At 37.6% G+C, this 14546-nt stretch overlaps 1 protein-coding gene across 5 annotated transcripts in view; it reads right to left on the bottom strand.

The window, feature by feature from the left end:
* The window catches only part of LOC136857044 (uncharacterized), a 572347-nt gene that overhangs the window by 153410 nt on the left and 404391 nt on the right, over positions 1–14546 (bottom strand). For all 5 annotated transcript variants that reach the window (XM_067135398.2, XM_067135399.2, XM_067135400.2 and 2 more), the window contains one exon: positions 13668–14105. In XM_067135398.2, the coding sequence (XP_066991499.2) occupies positions 13668–14105 (438 nt within the window). The remainder of the gene's footprint in view (positions 1–13667; positions 14106–14546) is intronic.

The following is a 14546-nucleotide window of genomic DNA, read 5'->3' as shown; positions in this document are numbered from 1 at the left end:
AGAAGAAAAACACGGTGAGTACAAGAGCTGTTTTATCACTTTTTTTGTGGCGGACGGATTATTTTTCCTCACTAGAGTTTCAAGTAACTGTGACAGGCTCTGAGGGCCAAGTAGTGTTTGATGACAAACAGAAAATCACTGCATTTTTAGAAACTTTTATGCCAGTGGAGTTGGTGCAGATAGTTGAACAAATCGGCATCACAAAAACCCCGTAGTAAACATTTAACTATCACCACATTCCAGGTTAGTAAAGTATTTTAAAATATCAACTTATATACTTCTAAGAAGTTACATGTGCTAGTTGCCTACAGATTTTAGGAAATAATATTATTTTGGGCTCTTTACTTTGTATAAAGATAATGCACGCATGGGCATATTAAGTGTAATTTTGTGTTCCCTCAAAATAACATTGAACTTAAGTGTAGGATTTTCCATTTGCATTTAGATTTACTGTATAAACAACCAACATTTATAAACATTTTAAGCTAATCACCCCACTGATAACTTAAAAATTGAGGCTTCTACAAAAATGTTTACACACAAATTAAAAAACTCAGCACTGAGGTACCATAAAGTCAACTGGTAACTCAGCACTTAAAAGGTTAAATGTCCCCTATTTCTCCATTTGCTTACAGGTCAGGACATTTCTTTTATGCTTCACGGACTTATCCATCGCGCTGAAATTTCTATCTCAGGGTACACAAACTGCACATGAGCATTAAATTTTATTCGAGGTCCATTAGAGGCAACTAGTTTATTGACAATGTACTTCCCTTAAACCAAACTGTTGGCTACTGAAGAGCATGAGCAGATCTATTAATACTGATGGGATCAATAATGACCACCGAACATTGTAGTACATTAGTAAGTTGCACAGGAGTGACTCAAAATTTCTGATTTCCAAGGACTACAGTTTTTTTATTTTTTATTTTTGAACAAGTGAGTAACAGTGCCCTTGTTTGGAGATTTATGGTTTACTGAATGACGGATGAAATGGAATTCTAAGCGTTGTATTTCTATATGCTCTACCTACTAAAGTCTACCTCTGGTGAGATTCAGTTTGCCACTGTACTGTGTCTCGGGTCTGTGCTAGATCAAGTTTGCTTCTTTCACCGACGTCTCACTCTGATCCTTGGCTTCGACAAAATGACAATGCCCGAGCTACGAGTGATGCCAGTGGCGTCATTCCTTATGCAGCTAGTCCCTGTGATGAATGGTACGAAAGTGTTGTTCATGGGGTGTACGTATTTCAGTGGGCTCAACAGACTGACATGTAACAGCAACAGGAAACTACATTATGCCCCATTTCCTCAGAGCACCTATTCAGCGACACTTAGCCTACTTGTGACATCTGATAATGGATCTGTTAAGGTCCTCAGGCTCAGGGTTCATTTCTGAGCAGAAATGTTAGTTGAGAAAATCAACCAATTGAAACGCACTGCTGTTCAGATGATTGTACATGCTCAATGGTGAAGCACTTTCCATATTTTCATAAAATCCAATTCTGAAATGATTTCATTTTCTGTGGTTTCCGAGTGCATGTACAATGTAGAATTGTAGTTTTGGGCATACATATTACCATTATAAGCATTGTTATTGCTACTAGATCTAAGTCAGCCTATGATATTTGAATTGTGATGCATGGAAAATTAAAATTATTTTTACTTATTTAACAATTTTATTTACTGCTTTACACCGTCTTGTTCGTAATTTTCTTTTAAATATTTGAAGTATTTTTACAAGAGATAACACAGCATTATGTTCAGCAATTTCCGAGGTCCCTATGGACAAATGAGTTTAACGCTCTTTCATGCTGTGAAATCAAATTGTGTTAAACTATGTGTTTATGATGCATAACTAAAAGAAATGTTATTTTACAGCATAAATCAATTTATTTTACATTAAATATTCAAATGAAAATTCGCTGATCTTTTTATAATTACAGTACAACTTCGATGCATCGTTCTCGGAACTGTCATATTCAATTTATTCGGTGGGAAAAAATTCTCCATTTAAATCAATGTTAAATTCCGCCATATCTACCGTTCCTCGAACTATAGTTTTATCGTATCAATCTTGATAAATTATTTGTCCTCGGCCACAATCTTTCCATACTGATCCATCGTACGTAAGAAAAAAATACGCATAAGTTTTTTGAACATAGAGATACTGCTCAATACTCGTAGCCTATAACAGTGGCAACCTGTTGACAGAGAATGTACGAGCGATTCTGAGTTGCTAGTCTTGAACAAGGATTTTGTAGGCTGGAGTGCTGTGTGCAGGTTATTCACGCGCAACCTCACTATGAGCCTCCTGGTGCCAACGCTTCTCCTCAACCCACTAACCGACCCCTAGAAGTATTCTTATTTACAAGAACTAAGATGTAGGTAGTGTAAAACTCTTATTTGCCACAATTTTCCGTGTTGGTATACGCTGGCTAGAGCTGCCAACTTTGTTGAAAATGAGAAAATTGTGCAATGCGCTGAATACATTTTAAATAGACATACGGTGATTAATCGTGTCGTACCTTGTGAAGTGTGTGGGATGATAGAGGCCTGATGACTGCTTTGTTGCCCTCTGCCCAATAGTCTTGTTAAAAACCGGACCTAACTAAGCCAGAAGAATAATCTTTTCTAACAGCCTAATCTTGTAAGTAATTCCTAAGTTGGCAGGCACACACAGGCTGCTGTGACATCGTCCAAGACACGCCGCGTAGAATTTCCGACCTCTTGTGACATCGTTTGAGCCAAACTGTGAGAGCCGTGCCGTGTTGGGTACCTAACCTATCGTTCCCTAAGGATCTACAGAATCTTTTCCTAAATAAAAGTTATCACTGTAATATCCACATATATACTTAATTTGCAATAAGAGAACTGAACAAAAAGACTTTTCAAATATTACAAAATGTGTAAAGAAAAGTGAAACGAAACTGCGTAAAAGTCACAATTTTTATTTTCAACGTGTACGCCTATATCCAGGTTGCAATATTTTGATACTGTTATGTACAGTATTGGATTGCAAGACTTTCCCAGGAGCAGGTGTGGACTCTGACCACAACCTGTTGGTCATGAAATGCCATCTGAACTGAAGAAAGGAAAAAATGCAATGAGATGGGATCTAGACAAGTTGAAAGAAAAGAGTGTGAGGAATTGTTTCAAGGAACATGTAACACAAGGACTACAGTAAATGAAAAGGCTGAAGGAAACACAGTAGAGGAAGAAAGGACAGTCATGAAGAATGAGATCAGTAAGGCTGCTGAAGAAAAGTTAGGAAGAAAGGAAAGATCAACTAAGAAACAATGGATAACTCTAGAGATACTAGATTTGATTGACGAACGACGAAAGTACAAGAATGCAAAAAATGAGGAGGGGAGGAAAGAATACAGGCAAATAAAGAATGAAGTAGATAGAAAGTGCAGGATAGCTGAGGAAGAATGGCTGAAAGAGAAGTGCAAGGATGTTAAAGGGGTAATGGTCCTAAGAAAGGTAGGTGCCGCATATAGGAAAATCAAGGAAACCTTTGGAGAAACGAAAACTAGGTGTATGAATATTAAAAGCTCAGATGGAGAACCACTTCTACGGCAAGACAAGTCAGAAAGATGGCAGGAATATATCCAACAATTGTATGAAGGTAAAGAAGTAAATGATAGGGTTCTGAAACAACAAGAGGCTGTTGATGCTGATGACATGGGAGACCCAATCATGGTGCCAGAATTCGACAAGAGCTATGAGAGACCCAAGTAGGAACAAGGCACCTGGAATTGATTATATACCCTCAGAATGACTGCCTTAGGAGAAACCAGCATGGCAAGGTTATTCCGTTTAGTGTGCAAGATGTATGATAGAGGAGAAGTGCCATCCGATTTTCGGCAGAATGTTGCTATACTTATTCCCTTGAAAGCCGGTGATAACAAGTGCGAAAATGATCGCACTATTAGTTTAATATCTGCACAATTTTAACACGTATTATTTACAGAAGAATGGAAAGAAAAGTTGAAACTGAGTTGGGAGAAGATCAATTTGACTTCAGAAGAATTGTTGGAACACATAAAGCTATCCTGACTTTACGTCTGATCTTAGAGGACCAAATAAAGAAAGACAAGCACATGTACATGGCTTTTGTAGATCGAGAGAAGGCATTCGATAATGTTGATTGGATCAAGCTGTTTGAGATTCTGAAGGTGATTGGGATCAGATACCGAGAAAGGAGCATTATCTACAATGTATACAAAAATCAGTCTGAAGTGATAAGAATTGAGGGCTTTGAAAAAGAGGCAGCAATCCAGAAAGGAGTGAGGCAGGGCTGCAGTTTGTCCCCTCTCCTTTTCAATATTTACACTGAACAGGTGATAAAAGAAATCAATGACAAATTTGGAAAGGGAATCAAAGTACAAGGAGAGGAAATCAAAACCCTGAGATTTGCTGATGATACTGTTGTTTTATCTGACCCTGCAAAAGATCTGGAGAAATTGCTGAATGGTATGGACAGAGTCTTGCTGAAGGAATACAAGATGAAAATAAGTTCAAAACAAAAGTAATGGAGTGCGGTCAAATAAAGTCAGGTGATGCAGGAAATATTAGATTCGGAAATGAAGTCTTAAAGGAAGTAGATGAATATTGTTACTTGGGTAATAAAATAACTAATGATGGTAGAAGTAAGGAGGACATAAAATGCAGACTAGCACAAGCAAGCAAGGCCTTTCTTAAGAAAAGAAATTTGTTCACCTCGAACATTGATATAGGAATTAGAAAGAGATTTTTGAAGACTTTCGTGTGGAGCATGGCGATGTATGGAAGTGAAACATGGACGATAACTAGGTCAGAAAGAAAGAGAAGAGAAGCTTTTGAAATGTGGTGTTATAGAAGAATGCTAAAGATGAGATAGGTAGATACAATCACGAATAAGAAGATAATGAATCAAATTGGTGAGAGGAGATCGATTTGGCTAAATTTGACCAGAAGAGGAGATAGTATAATAGGGCACATCTTAAGACACCCAGAACTTGTACAGTTGGTTTTTGAGGGAAGTGTAGGTGGTAAGAATGGTAGGGGTAGCGTAATCTATAATCTTCATTTCCATATTGACGAATTACACAATTAAAAATAGGAAAGAATTTCCACCAATCAATACTTGTTTATTGCTTATATTAAGCTACAGGACCGGTTTCGACCCCATATACAAGGTCATCTTCAGCTGAACCATGAATACATGTTTATATGATGAAGCTTTGATTAAATTGCATTGTCAAAGGAATGTCATATGATGATGTGCATTTAGTCGTATACAAATGGGGCATGTCTTAACGTGAATTGGCATATATGTCAGTATGTACAATATTGCAACCGTATGTCTAAAATATTATGTTGAGGTCCTAAAATTAGTGTATAAAACATATCTTCACTTAAACTAACTTATATATATATATATATGTACAGGATAAAATACAATATATAAAAAACATTTTGTGCATATGAACATTCGTGTCTTGCTTGTTGGTCAATTCATCAACTCTCGTATTTAAGTCCCATTTACAGTTGTACACTCAGCTGTTGTTCTTGCAGTTTAAAAGATATGGTTGTAAAATTGCATGAGTAAAAGATTTAGTCTTCATGTGGGATAAAACACTTTCCAATTTAAAAAAAAGTTGCCAGATGTATGGATAAAATTCGGCTAAAATATGTTCAGCTCTGCTATGTATGTTGCCTTATGTTAGAATCAAATCTTGTTGTCCTGTGGCGTCCGTAAAATTGGGTTCAAAGTAATGGCTCCTTTCCCATTTGTAGCTGTGCAATGGTGTTATGTATATCTGTGGAAGATAAGATTGAGCTATGAGAGATATTATGTTGGAGGAATGTCTAAAGGTTCCCTTCCCCTCACAGCAGCTAGTATGAGCCCAAGAAGAACATGAAGTAGTACACTACAAGCTCACACGTCAAACGCAACTCGGCTACACCAACAATAGTAAGTACATATTCAAATTTACACACAACCTTTAGACATTCCCCCAACATAATATCTCTCATAGCTCAATCTTATCTTCCACAGATAAACATAACACCATTGCACAGCTACAAATGGGAAAGGAGCCATTACTTTGAACCCAATTTTACGGACGCCACAGGACAACAAGATTTGATTCTAACATAAGGCAACATACATAGCAGGCACAGATAAACATAACACCATTGCACAGCTACAAATGGGAAAGGAGCCATTACTTTGAACCCAATTTTACGGACGCCACAGGACAACAAGATTTGATTCTAACATAAGGCAACATACATAGCAGAGCTGAACATAATTTAGCCGAATTTTATCCATACATCTGGCAACTTTTTTTAAAATTGGAAAGTGTTTTATCCCACATGAAGACTAAATCTTTTACTCATGCAATTTTACAACCATATCTTTTAAACTCCAAGAACAGCAGCTGAGTGTACAACTGTAAATGGGACTTAAATACGAGAGTTGATGAATTGACCAACAAGCAAGACACGAATGTTCATGTGCACAAAATGTTTTTTATATATTGTATTTTATCCTGTACACACACACATATATATATAAGTTAGTTTAAGTGAAGATATGTTTTATACACTAATTTTAGGACCTCAACATAATATTTTAGACATACAGTTGCAATATTGTACATACTGACATATATGCCAATTCACGTTAAGACATGCCCCATTTGTATATGACTAAATGCACATCATCATATGACATTCCTTTGACAATGCAATTTAAGCAAAGCTTCATCATATAAATATGTATTCATGGTTCAGCTGAAGATGACCTTGTATATGGGGTCGAAACCGGTCCTGTAGCTTAATATAAGCAATAAACAAGTATTGATTGGTGGAAATTCTTTCCTATTTTTAATTGTTTAATTGGTAGGGGTAGACCAAGATAAGAATATGACGAACAGATTAGATCAGATGGAGGATGTTGTAGTTATGTAGAAATGAAAACTTTAGCACAAGACAGGGTGGCATGGAGACCTGTACCAAACCAGTCTATGGACTGATGACTCAAACACAACAACACACATGTAAAGTTATGTGCTAAATGGTTAGCACATGTTGGCATTGATTCAAGGTGTCTTCATCAGGTTGATGATTATAACTTTCCTTGTTTAATTTCAATGGTTCCAAGGCTGTTTGTGTGCCGAATTAAACATTAGAATTCATCTTGGGTAAGGCTGCATTTTCGTATGCACGTAGATCGCCTATCACGCAACAACTCGAAAGACCTGCACCTGGCTCCGGAGCTGCACGCCATTGTCGTTTATATAATAATAATAATAATAATAATGATAATACTAATAATAATAATAATAATGCCTAATATATTTACGTAACAAAAAATGTCCAAATACAGTACCTGTATTTTATTATTTTGCTTTCCCCCTATTTTTGTGTTGCCCACATTTATAATTTTCCTGCATGTGTCGTCATTTTCGCCCTCCGCTGTGAAAAACGATGCATCGAGGTTTTACTGTATTGGTAATTTTTGTTATACGATCTGTGATAGAGATTGTGAAAAGATGATATTCCACATTTTTCAAAATATTGCCTTCATAATTTACGTCATGTGAAGTCGATTCCCACAGGTTAGCTTTCAACACTGCATATTTGTATGATCTGTTTTTCTTGTCATACAAGCACGGATGAATGTGATACATTGCAACCAGCTTTTTCACCCAAAGACGCTAATGTGCATGTACGAACATCTGAACAACAGTGTGTTCCGATTGGTTGAGTTCATATGCTTTGCATAAATGTAACATTATTATAATTAATTAATGATTTTCATTTTTTGTGTAATTTCCTAATTTCATTGAAGGTCCCTTAAAGGATGTTCCACTTAATCAACACTATATCAGTAGTATTAAATAGCCTATTTTATTATTTCAGGACTAGTTTCAACATACATACTGACATACACAAACTTAAAAAAAGACGTATAAATTAAGCACACATACATACAAAAAACATAATATTTAACATTCTTAAAAAAAATTGCACTTCACTAAAATTACATTTCGTAATAAACACTGAATATACTAATGTTAATCGCTGATGTGTCCATAATGTGTTTCTTGCAACCTACTGTTAATCAATCAATCAATCAATCAATCAATCAATCAATCAATCAATCAATCAATCAATCAATCAATCAATCAATCACTACTGATACGCATTTATGGCAGTTGCCAGGTGGCAGTTCCCTATCTGTTGTTTTCCTAGCCTTTTCTTAAATGACTGCAAAGAAATTGTAAATTTACTAACCTGTGAACGTGGAGTGCCGAGCACTGCTCTTCATGCAGTGAACATTGCGCGCGGTAGAGTGACAAGCACTGCTCGCACGGTACACGCATGAAGTCTACTGCAATCTAGCGGTTACGATCAAAGCCGTTTGTGATTTAACTCATTTCTCTTTGAAGCAGAAGGTTTGAGCTTTCGAACAATATACCTTGATCTATATTTTGATAGTGTTTTGTCACTGAAATTCGAGTGATATTTCAAGGAATATGTACCTGTGCCACCAGGGGCAAAGACTAGTTTTGTCTGCTATCTGGCAACTACTATGCACACTTCTTGCATTAAACCTTCATTTCCTCTTGGAGAAGAACCTGACTGTCAACATAATCATAAATTTTATCTATTCAGGGATCTCTTGAGACTGTTCTTTTCTGTCCTTTTTCCTTATCACACGCAGTCTTGCACTCCATCAGTCGTGAGTGGAGACGGCTTCTACAAGCAAGTGCGGGTTATCGAGTGGGTAATATGGGGATGTTTTAGAACAGTTGAGTGGTTCTGACGAAAGTTTGTTTGATTCAGGTGGTGATTTGAGTGATGTGGATGACATCGAGGTATGCAAAGTCCTAAGTTCAGAATCAGATATGATCAGCATGTCTGCACGTCACTGCTAATACACTTTGATGGAAAAATGTGTCTAATTACATGGGTCACATAGAACTGTTTATAGGGAACCCAGGACCTCAGAAAGAAACAGTTGGAGTATGTGATGGCGTGACGGTTTTTGAGATTTTCTTTATGGACGAGATAGTGGAACTAATAGTTCATGAAAGAAATTTATAGGCTGAGCAATGAATCCGATCTAGGGGCTTATCACCACTTCATTCCAGAATGTACACCACTCACGAAGGACGTGATATACGTTGTGATTGCTCTTTACATGTTAATGACTATAATACAAAAGCCTACACTATACAGCTATTTTTCTAAAAGCTCTATTCTGTCCACGCCAATTTTTGGGTCTGATATTTCAACGGATATATTTTTGAATCAGTAATTTTATGCATTTCAACAACGAGGCACTTGATACATACCAGGGACCCTCCAAACTTTCCAAAATTTATCCGATTATGTCATGTGCTACAAACAGGAAATTTGATAAGAGACAGTGTTTTGGTGTACAGACTGCAAAGTGGGTCTTTGCATTTACGGATGCTTCAAGACGTTCTACAACTAACTCAACTATCAAGGTAAGATAGAATCATATTTTCCAAAAGAATGGAGTTTTTTAAACATGCATGTGAAAGTTTTATTGAAATCCATGAAATAGTACGAACGTTGTGTTGCTTTGAATGAAGCCTCGCACAAATCCGATAAAGTTTAAACACAGTGCTCAGACCTCCTCGCGCAGCAAGCACAGAGATGACTGGGCATTTAAATCCACCGTGCTGAGGGGTTAAACATCTCCCTTGGTAAGTTATTCCAATCCCTAACTCCCCTTCCTACAGACTAATATTTGCCCCAAATTGTCATCTTGAATTCCAACTTCATCTTCATATTGCAATACTTTCTACTTTCAAGGAAACCACTTAAAATATGTCTACTAATGTCATTCCATGCCATCTCTCCACTGACAGTTCAGAACATACCAGTAAGTCGAGCAGAGGATCTCGCTTCTCCCAATTCTTCTCAGCCCAAACTTTGCAACATTTTTGTAACGCTTCACTTTTGTCGGAAAACATCCAGAACAAATCGAGCTGCTTTTCTTTGTTGTTTTTTCTGTTCTTGGATCAAGTATTCCTGGTGAGGGTCCCATACACTGGAACCATACACTAGTTGGGGTCTTACCAGATACTTATACGCCATCTTCTTTACATCCTTACAACCCCTAAATACCCTCATAACCATGTGGAGAGATCTGTGCCCTTTATTTACAATTCCATTTATGTGATTACCCCAGTGAAGATCCTTTCTTATATTAACACCAAGGTATTTACCATGATCCCAACCCCCCCGAGCTCAATAGGTGCAGTCGCTTGAGTGCGGCCAGTATCCAGTATTCGGGAGAAAGTGGGTTCAAACCCCACTGTTGGCAGCCCTGAAGATGGTTTTCAGTGGTTTCCCATTTTCACACCAGGCAAATGCAGGGGCTGTACCTTAATTAAGGCCACGGCTGTTTCCTTCTCAATCCTAGCCCTTTCCTATCCCATCGTCGCCATAGGACATATTTGTGTCGGTGTGACGTAAAGTAAATAGCAATGATCCCCAAAAGGAAATTTCCCCCCATCATCGCAATAATTAAAACAGGTAATTTTTCGTATTTGTGAAACTCACAATCTGACTATTAACCCCATTTATTATCATACCATTGCCTACTTTCCATCTCACAACATTATGGAGGTCATTTTGCAGTTGCTCTCTCTCCAATTAAAGGGACATTCCCCCAATCACATCTATGGAAAACGTGCAGGTCTTCTTGATATTGTATGTTGGTCTTGTAGTGTTCTTAGAAACCTAAACTTTAGAAGCAGATGTTATTGTGATTTTTTTTTTGCTAGTTACTTTACGTCGGATTGACACAGATAGGTCTTATAGCGACGTTGGGACAGGGAAGGGCTAGGAGTGGGAAGGAAGCGGCTGTGGCCTTAAGGTACAGCCCCAACATTTGCCTGGTGTGAAAATGGGAAACCACGGAAAACCATCTTCAGAGCTGCCGACAGTGGAGTTCGAACCCACTATCTCTCAAATACTGGATACTGGCTGTACTTAAGCGACTGCAGCTATTGAGCTCGGTAATATCTTGTGAGAAACATTTTTCCTTATTAAAGAATATGTATGTAACATGCTCACATAAAATCTAATGCAAAGCCCTTTTGATTGTGTTTGTTGAAAAATGAATTCTGTATGTAGGCTCTGTGCCCATTCTTATTTGATGTTAATGTGTTATTACTAACATACTTAACACCTATGGGCGTGAAATCAAAAGACCTGCATCTGGTGAGCCAAACTTGTCCTTGGACACTCCCGGCACTAAAAGCCATACGCCATTTAATTTGCCTATTTTTCGTATATTAATGGCTCCAATGAAATCAGATCAAGAAGTGATTGTATGAATACAGGCTGAAGAAGAAAGTAAATGCTCCCTTTGGTCCATGTTGACCTGTTGTCTAAGGTGTTGTCAGTGTCATGGCTGGTGGACTGCTGTAGCAGCTGTGTGCTGTTCAGTTCTACTGTGCTTTACTGCGTAGACTGCTGCAGGAGTTCGACCTTCATGATATTTAGTGGTTGTCTTGCGAGTATGTTGTTGCCAATAGAGTCACAAGATGTCAGGCGGTTATCAGTTAGAAGGTAGAGGTTGGAGTGATCTCCGTGCTCGTCATTTACTGCATAATTTCTGCTCACTACCGATGTGTTAGCACTTCTATAGATAGCTTCAATGCAATGTGGTACCTTATTTCATACTACACGAGAAACAGTATTCCGTGGATGAATCTCTTACCCTCATACCGGGTAGTAACTTTGAAGAAAATGAAGACAGGAAAGATTTAACTCTGCCAATTGTGTGTCCACATCCATGAATCTAAAGGAAGGATGGGAATCTTTTCATGAATGAAAACAACAAATATTAATAAAGATATTTGACTGAACTATTTAATAAAAATCTGCCAACCTGTCATATCTTAACTCTTTGAGCGCCAAGGGATGATTTATCATTCCTCCGTGAACTCACCGAAAGTGCCAGGAATGATATTTCATCCCTTACGCAGACTTGTTTAGAAACCGTCGTAGCTCTTCCTTTTCCGTTAGATGGTGGCACATATTAGTATATTCTTATCAAGGAAAGTGTATAGCCTCCAAATTTACCACTAGGAGCCACATAAAATTATTTGTTTTTGTGTGACGTACATTTTAAAAATGTGAAAGCCGTGTCCGCATATCTTGGGCATGTCAACAGTGATGGCGGACTTACGGAACGACGTATTTAAAAATAATGATTGTCTAGCTGACTACATACATAGTTCAGGGAATGACGATAATTATTCCAAGTCAGAAAGTGAACTGGACTTCATAATAGTGTAAAAAATACTTCTAGTGAGGTTGTAGTCTGTGAGAGTGATTCTGAAAACGATTTTGTAAACACAGCCAATTGCCGAGGTTAGAAATAATTCGGAATGTAACGAAGATTTCCATGGTAATATTCGTATTATCAATATCACACACTGCAATTATTTAGTGAAGTTACCCGTGATAGTGATTTACCATACCAACCACCTGACACTTTCCTCAAGTTACCCGAACCGAAACATGCCCCTCCTCATGATGCTGTACCTGTACCTTATATATTGATTTTTATGACATGTTATCACTCCAAATAACATAATTTTATCCATACGGCAGTCAAGAGTGTGTGCAACAAAAAATACCACCAGTTAGTATGTCATTCTGATTTTTTTAGACCTACACATTTGACTTAAAATGTGAATTTTCATTAATTGTACTTTAAATTTTTAAATTTGTGATTTATTTTAACTATAAACGATTTTAGGTATAAATTGCCATTAATTCAAAGGGACATTCCTTCTACATAACAGAAAAAAATTTCACTGAGAATGGGTGTAAATTAAGAGAGTGATGAATTTTTTTCTAGAGATTTGCAAATCGGACAAAAAGTGGGTGGCACTCTTGGCTAGTACCTAACAAATACGCGCGGCATTGAGAGGGTTAACATGAAAAATTAATGCAAGTGAGAAAGTGGAGATCATAAAGTATTCCATAAAATAGGCACAGCCAGACAACCTAGGAACTCATGGTCACGCGTCTGCTCTCACTTCACCTGAGTTCCATAATTTAAGGAATTCAGTGTAAATGCAAAACTTGCAAATATCAGTATCATACTGTGTTCTTCAAATCGTATTATGTCCGAAGCACTTGTCAGATGTTTGTAAAATCAAATTCTGAAATGTTTTCATATTCTGTGGTTTCCGAGTGCATGCATAACATAGAACTAGTACACTTTAACTGCTTCACAATTACTTGCCTGGTTTGGCTTTAATAAGCTTTTGGTTCCTCTTATAAAATTCGGTTAGTGGACATAAAATGTTCTGGAGTGATACTCCTCATTTACATTTTACAGCAAATGTTTTCCAAGTACAACTAATATAAGTAAGTAAGAGTTCTCAACTATTATCTGTAGAAAATAGATAAACATTAATCCAAGAAAATACTTCTTGGACTGGAACATTTTATAAAAATATCTGTTCTTCATAGTAATTCATTAATTGATTTCAATAATGCGTTTTATATTTATGATGAAAATTTCTGCAGAAATCATCCTTATTGAAGAAAAGTAAGTTGTATAGACAGCAATAAAAAGTGAATATTGAATTTAATAAGTTATATACGAACCTTTTTCTGCTTTTGACGAGCTTTCTTGGCAGCTTTCTTAGCGTTTTTACACCTTCCCGATTGATTGCCTTCGATGAAATCCAACAACGCTTCCAAGTCTCGAGGGTCCTTGACGGGTTGAGGGAGAGAATCTGCCGAGTCCTGTTTTATCAGAACAGGAGCAGTGGCAGCTGGAGAAGGTGCCACAACAGGAACCGTAGGCTTAACAGCAGTAGCAGCAGCAGCAGCAGCAGCAGTGGTGGCAGCAGGAGCAGCAACAGCAGTAGTAGCAGTTACTTCTGGTGGAGGACCTGATACTGGCTGTGAAGGTATACTTCCAGGAGGAACAGGGCCATTATTTCCAGGTCCAATCTTGCACTTTGCCTTCTTTTTCGTTAGAAGCAATCGCAGTCTTTCTCTCATCTCCTGGTAATTACGGCTTACAGGGGCTACAGATGGCTGAGGAATAAGAAAATAGTTATGACCAAGTGAAAAATTAAGGATACCTGAACTCCCCTGCATATCCCACATCATAAGAAATTAGTTCCTTCTGTGCAGACACAGAAAGTATGAAGGCATTATCTGTGAAGACACGTGGGGGAGCTCAATTATATAGGATACGTCGAGACCTGCCAGCGGATCTCACCAACCAGAAGTGAAAAGTCTGCGTAATCCGCTGACAGGTGCCATAGTTGCCAACAGGTTAAATCACCTAGACATTTACTTTTGCAATTGTACGAAGAATAGATCTTTAATACACAACAAAGCACTTTCATGTATTAGCAGACAAAATATGAACATTTTGCAATAGGTTATCATCTCGTGCCAGATTTCTTTTACTTATATTAGGTTTTTTGGGGACAAATAACTTATTCAGTGACTGAGAAACTGAACCGACTA

The sequence above is a fragment of the Anabrus simplex genome, chromosome 1 (assembly GCF_040414725.1).
Source record: "Anabrus simplex isolate iqAnaSimp1 chromosome 1, ASM4041472v1, whole genome shotgun sequence".
Taxonomy (NCBI): Eukaryota; Metazoa; Arthropoda; class Insecta; order Orthoptera; family Tettigoniidae; genus Anabrus; species Anabrus simplex.
Note: the sequence above shows the minus strand (reverse complement) of the source record. Positions and strands in the feature narration are given on the sequence as shown.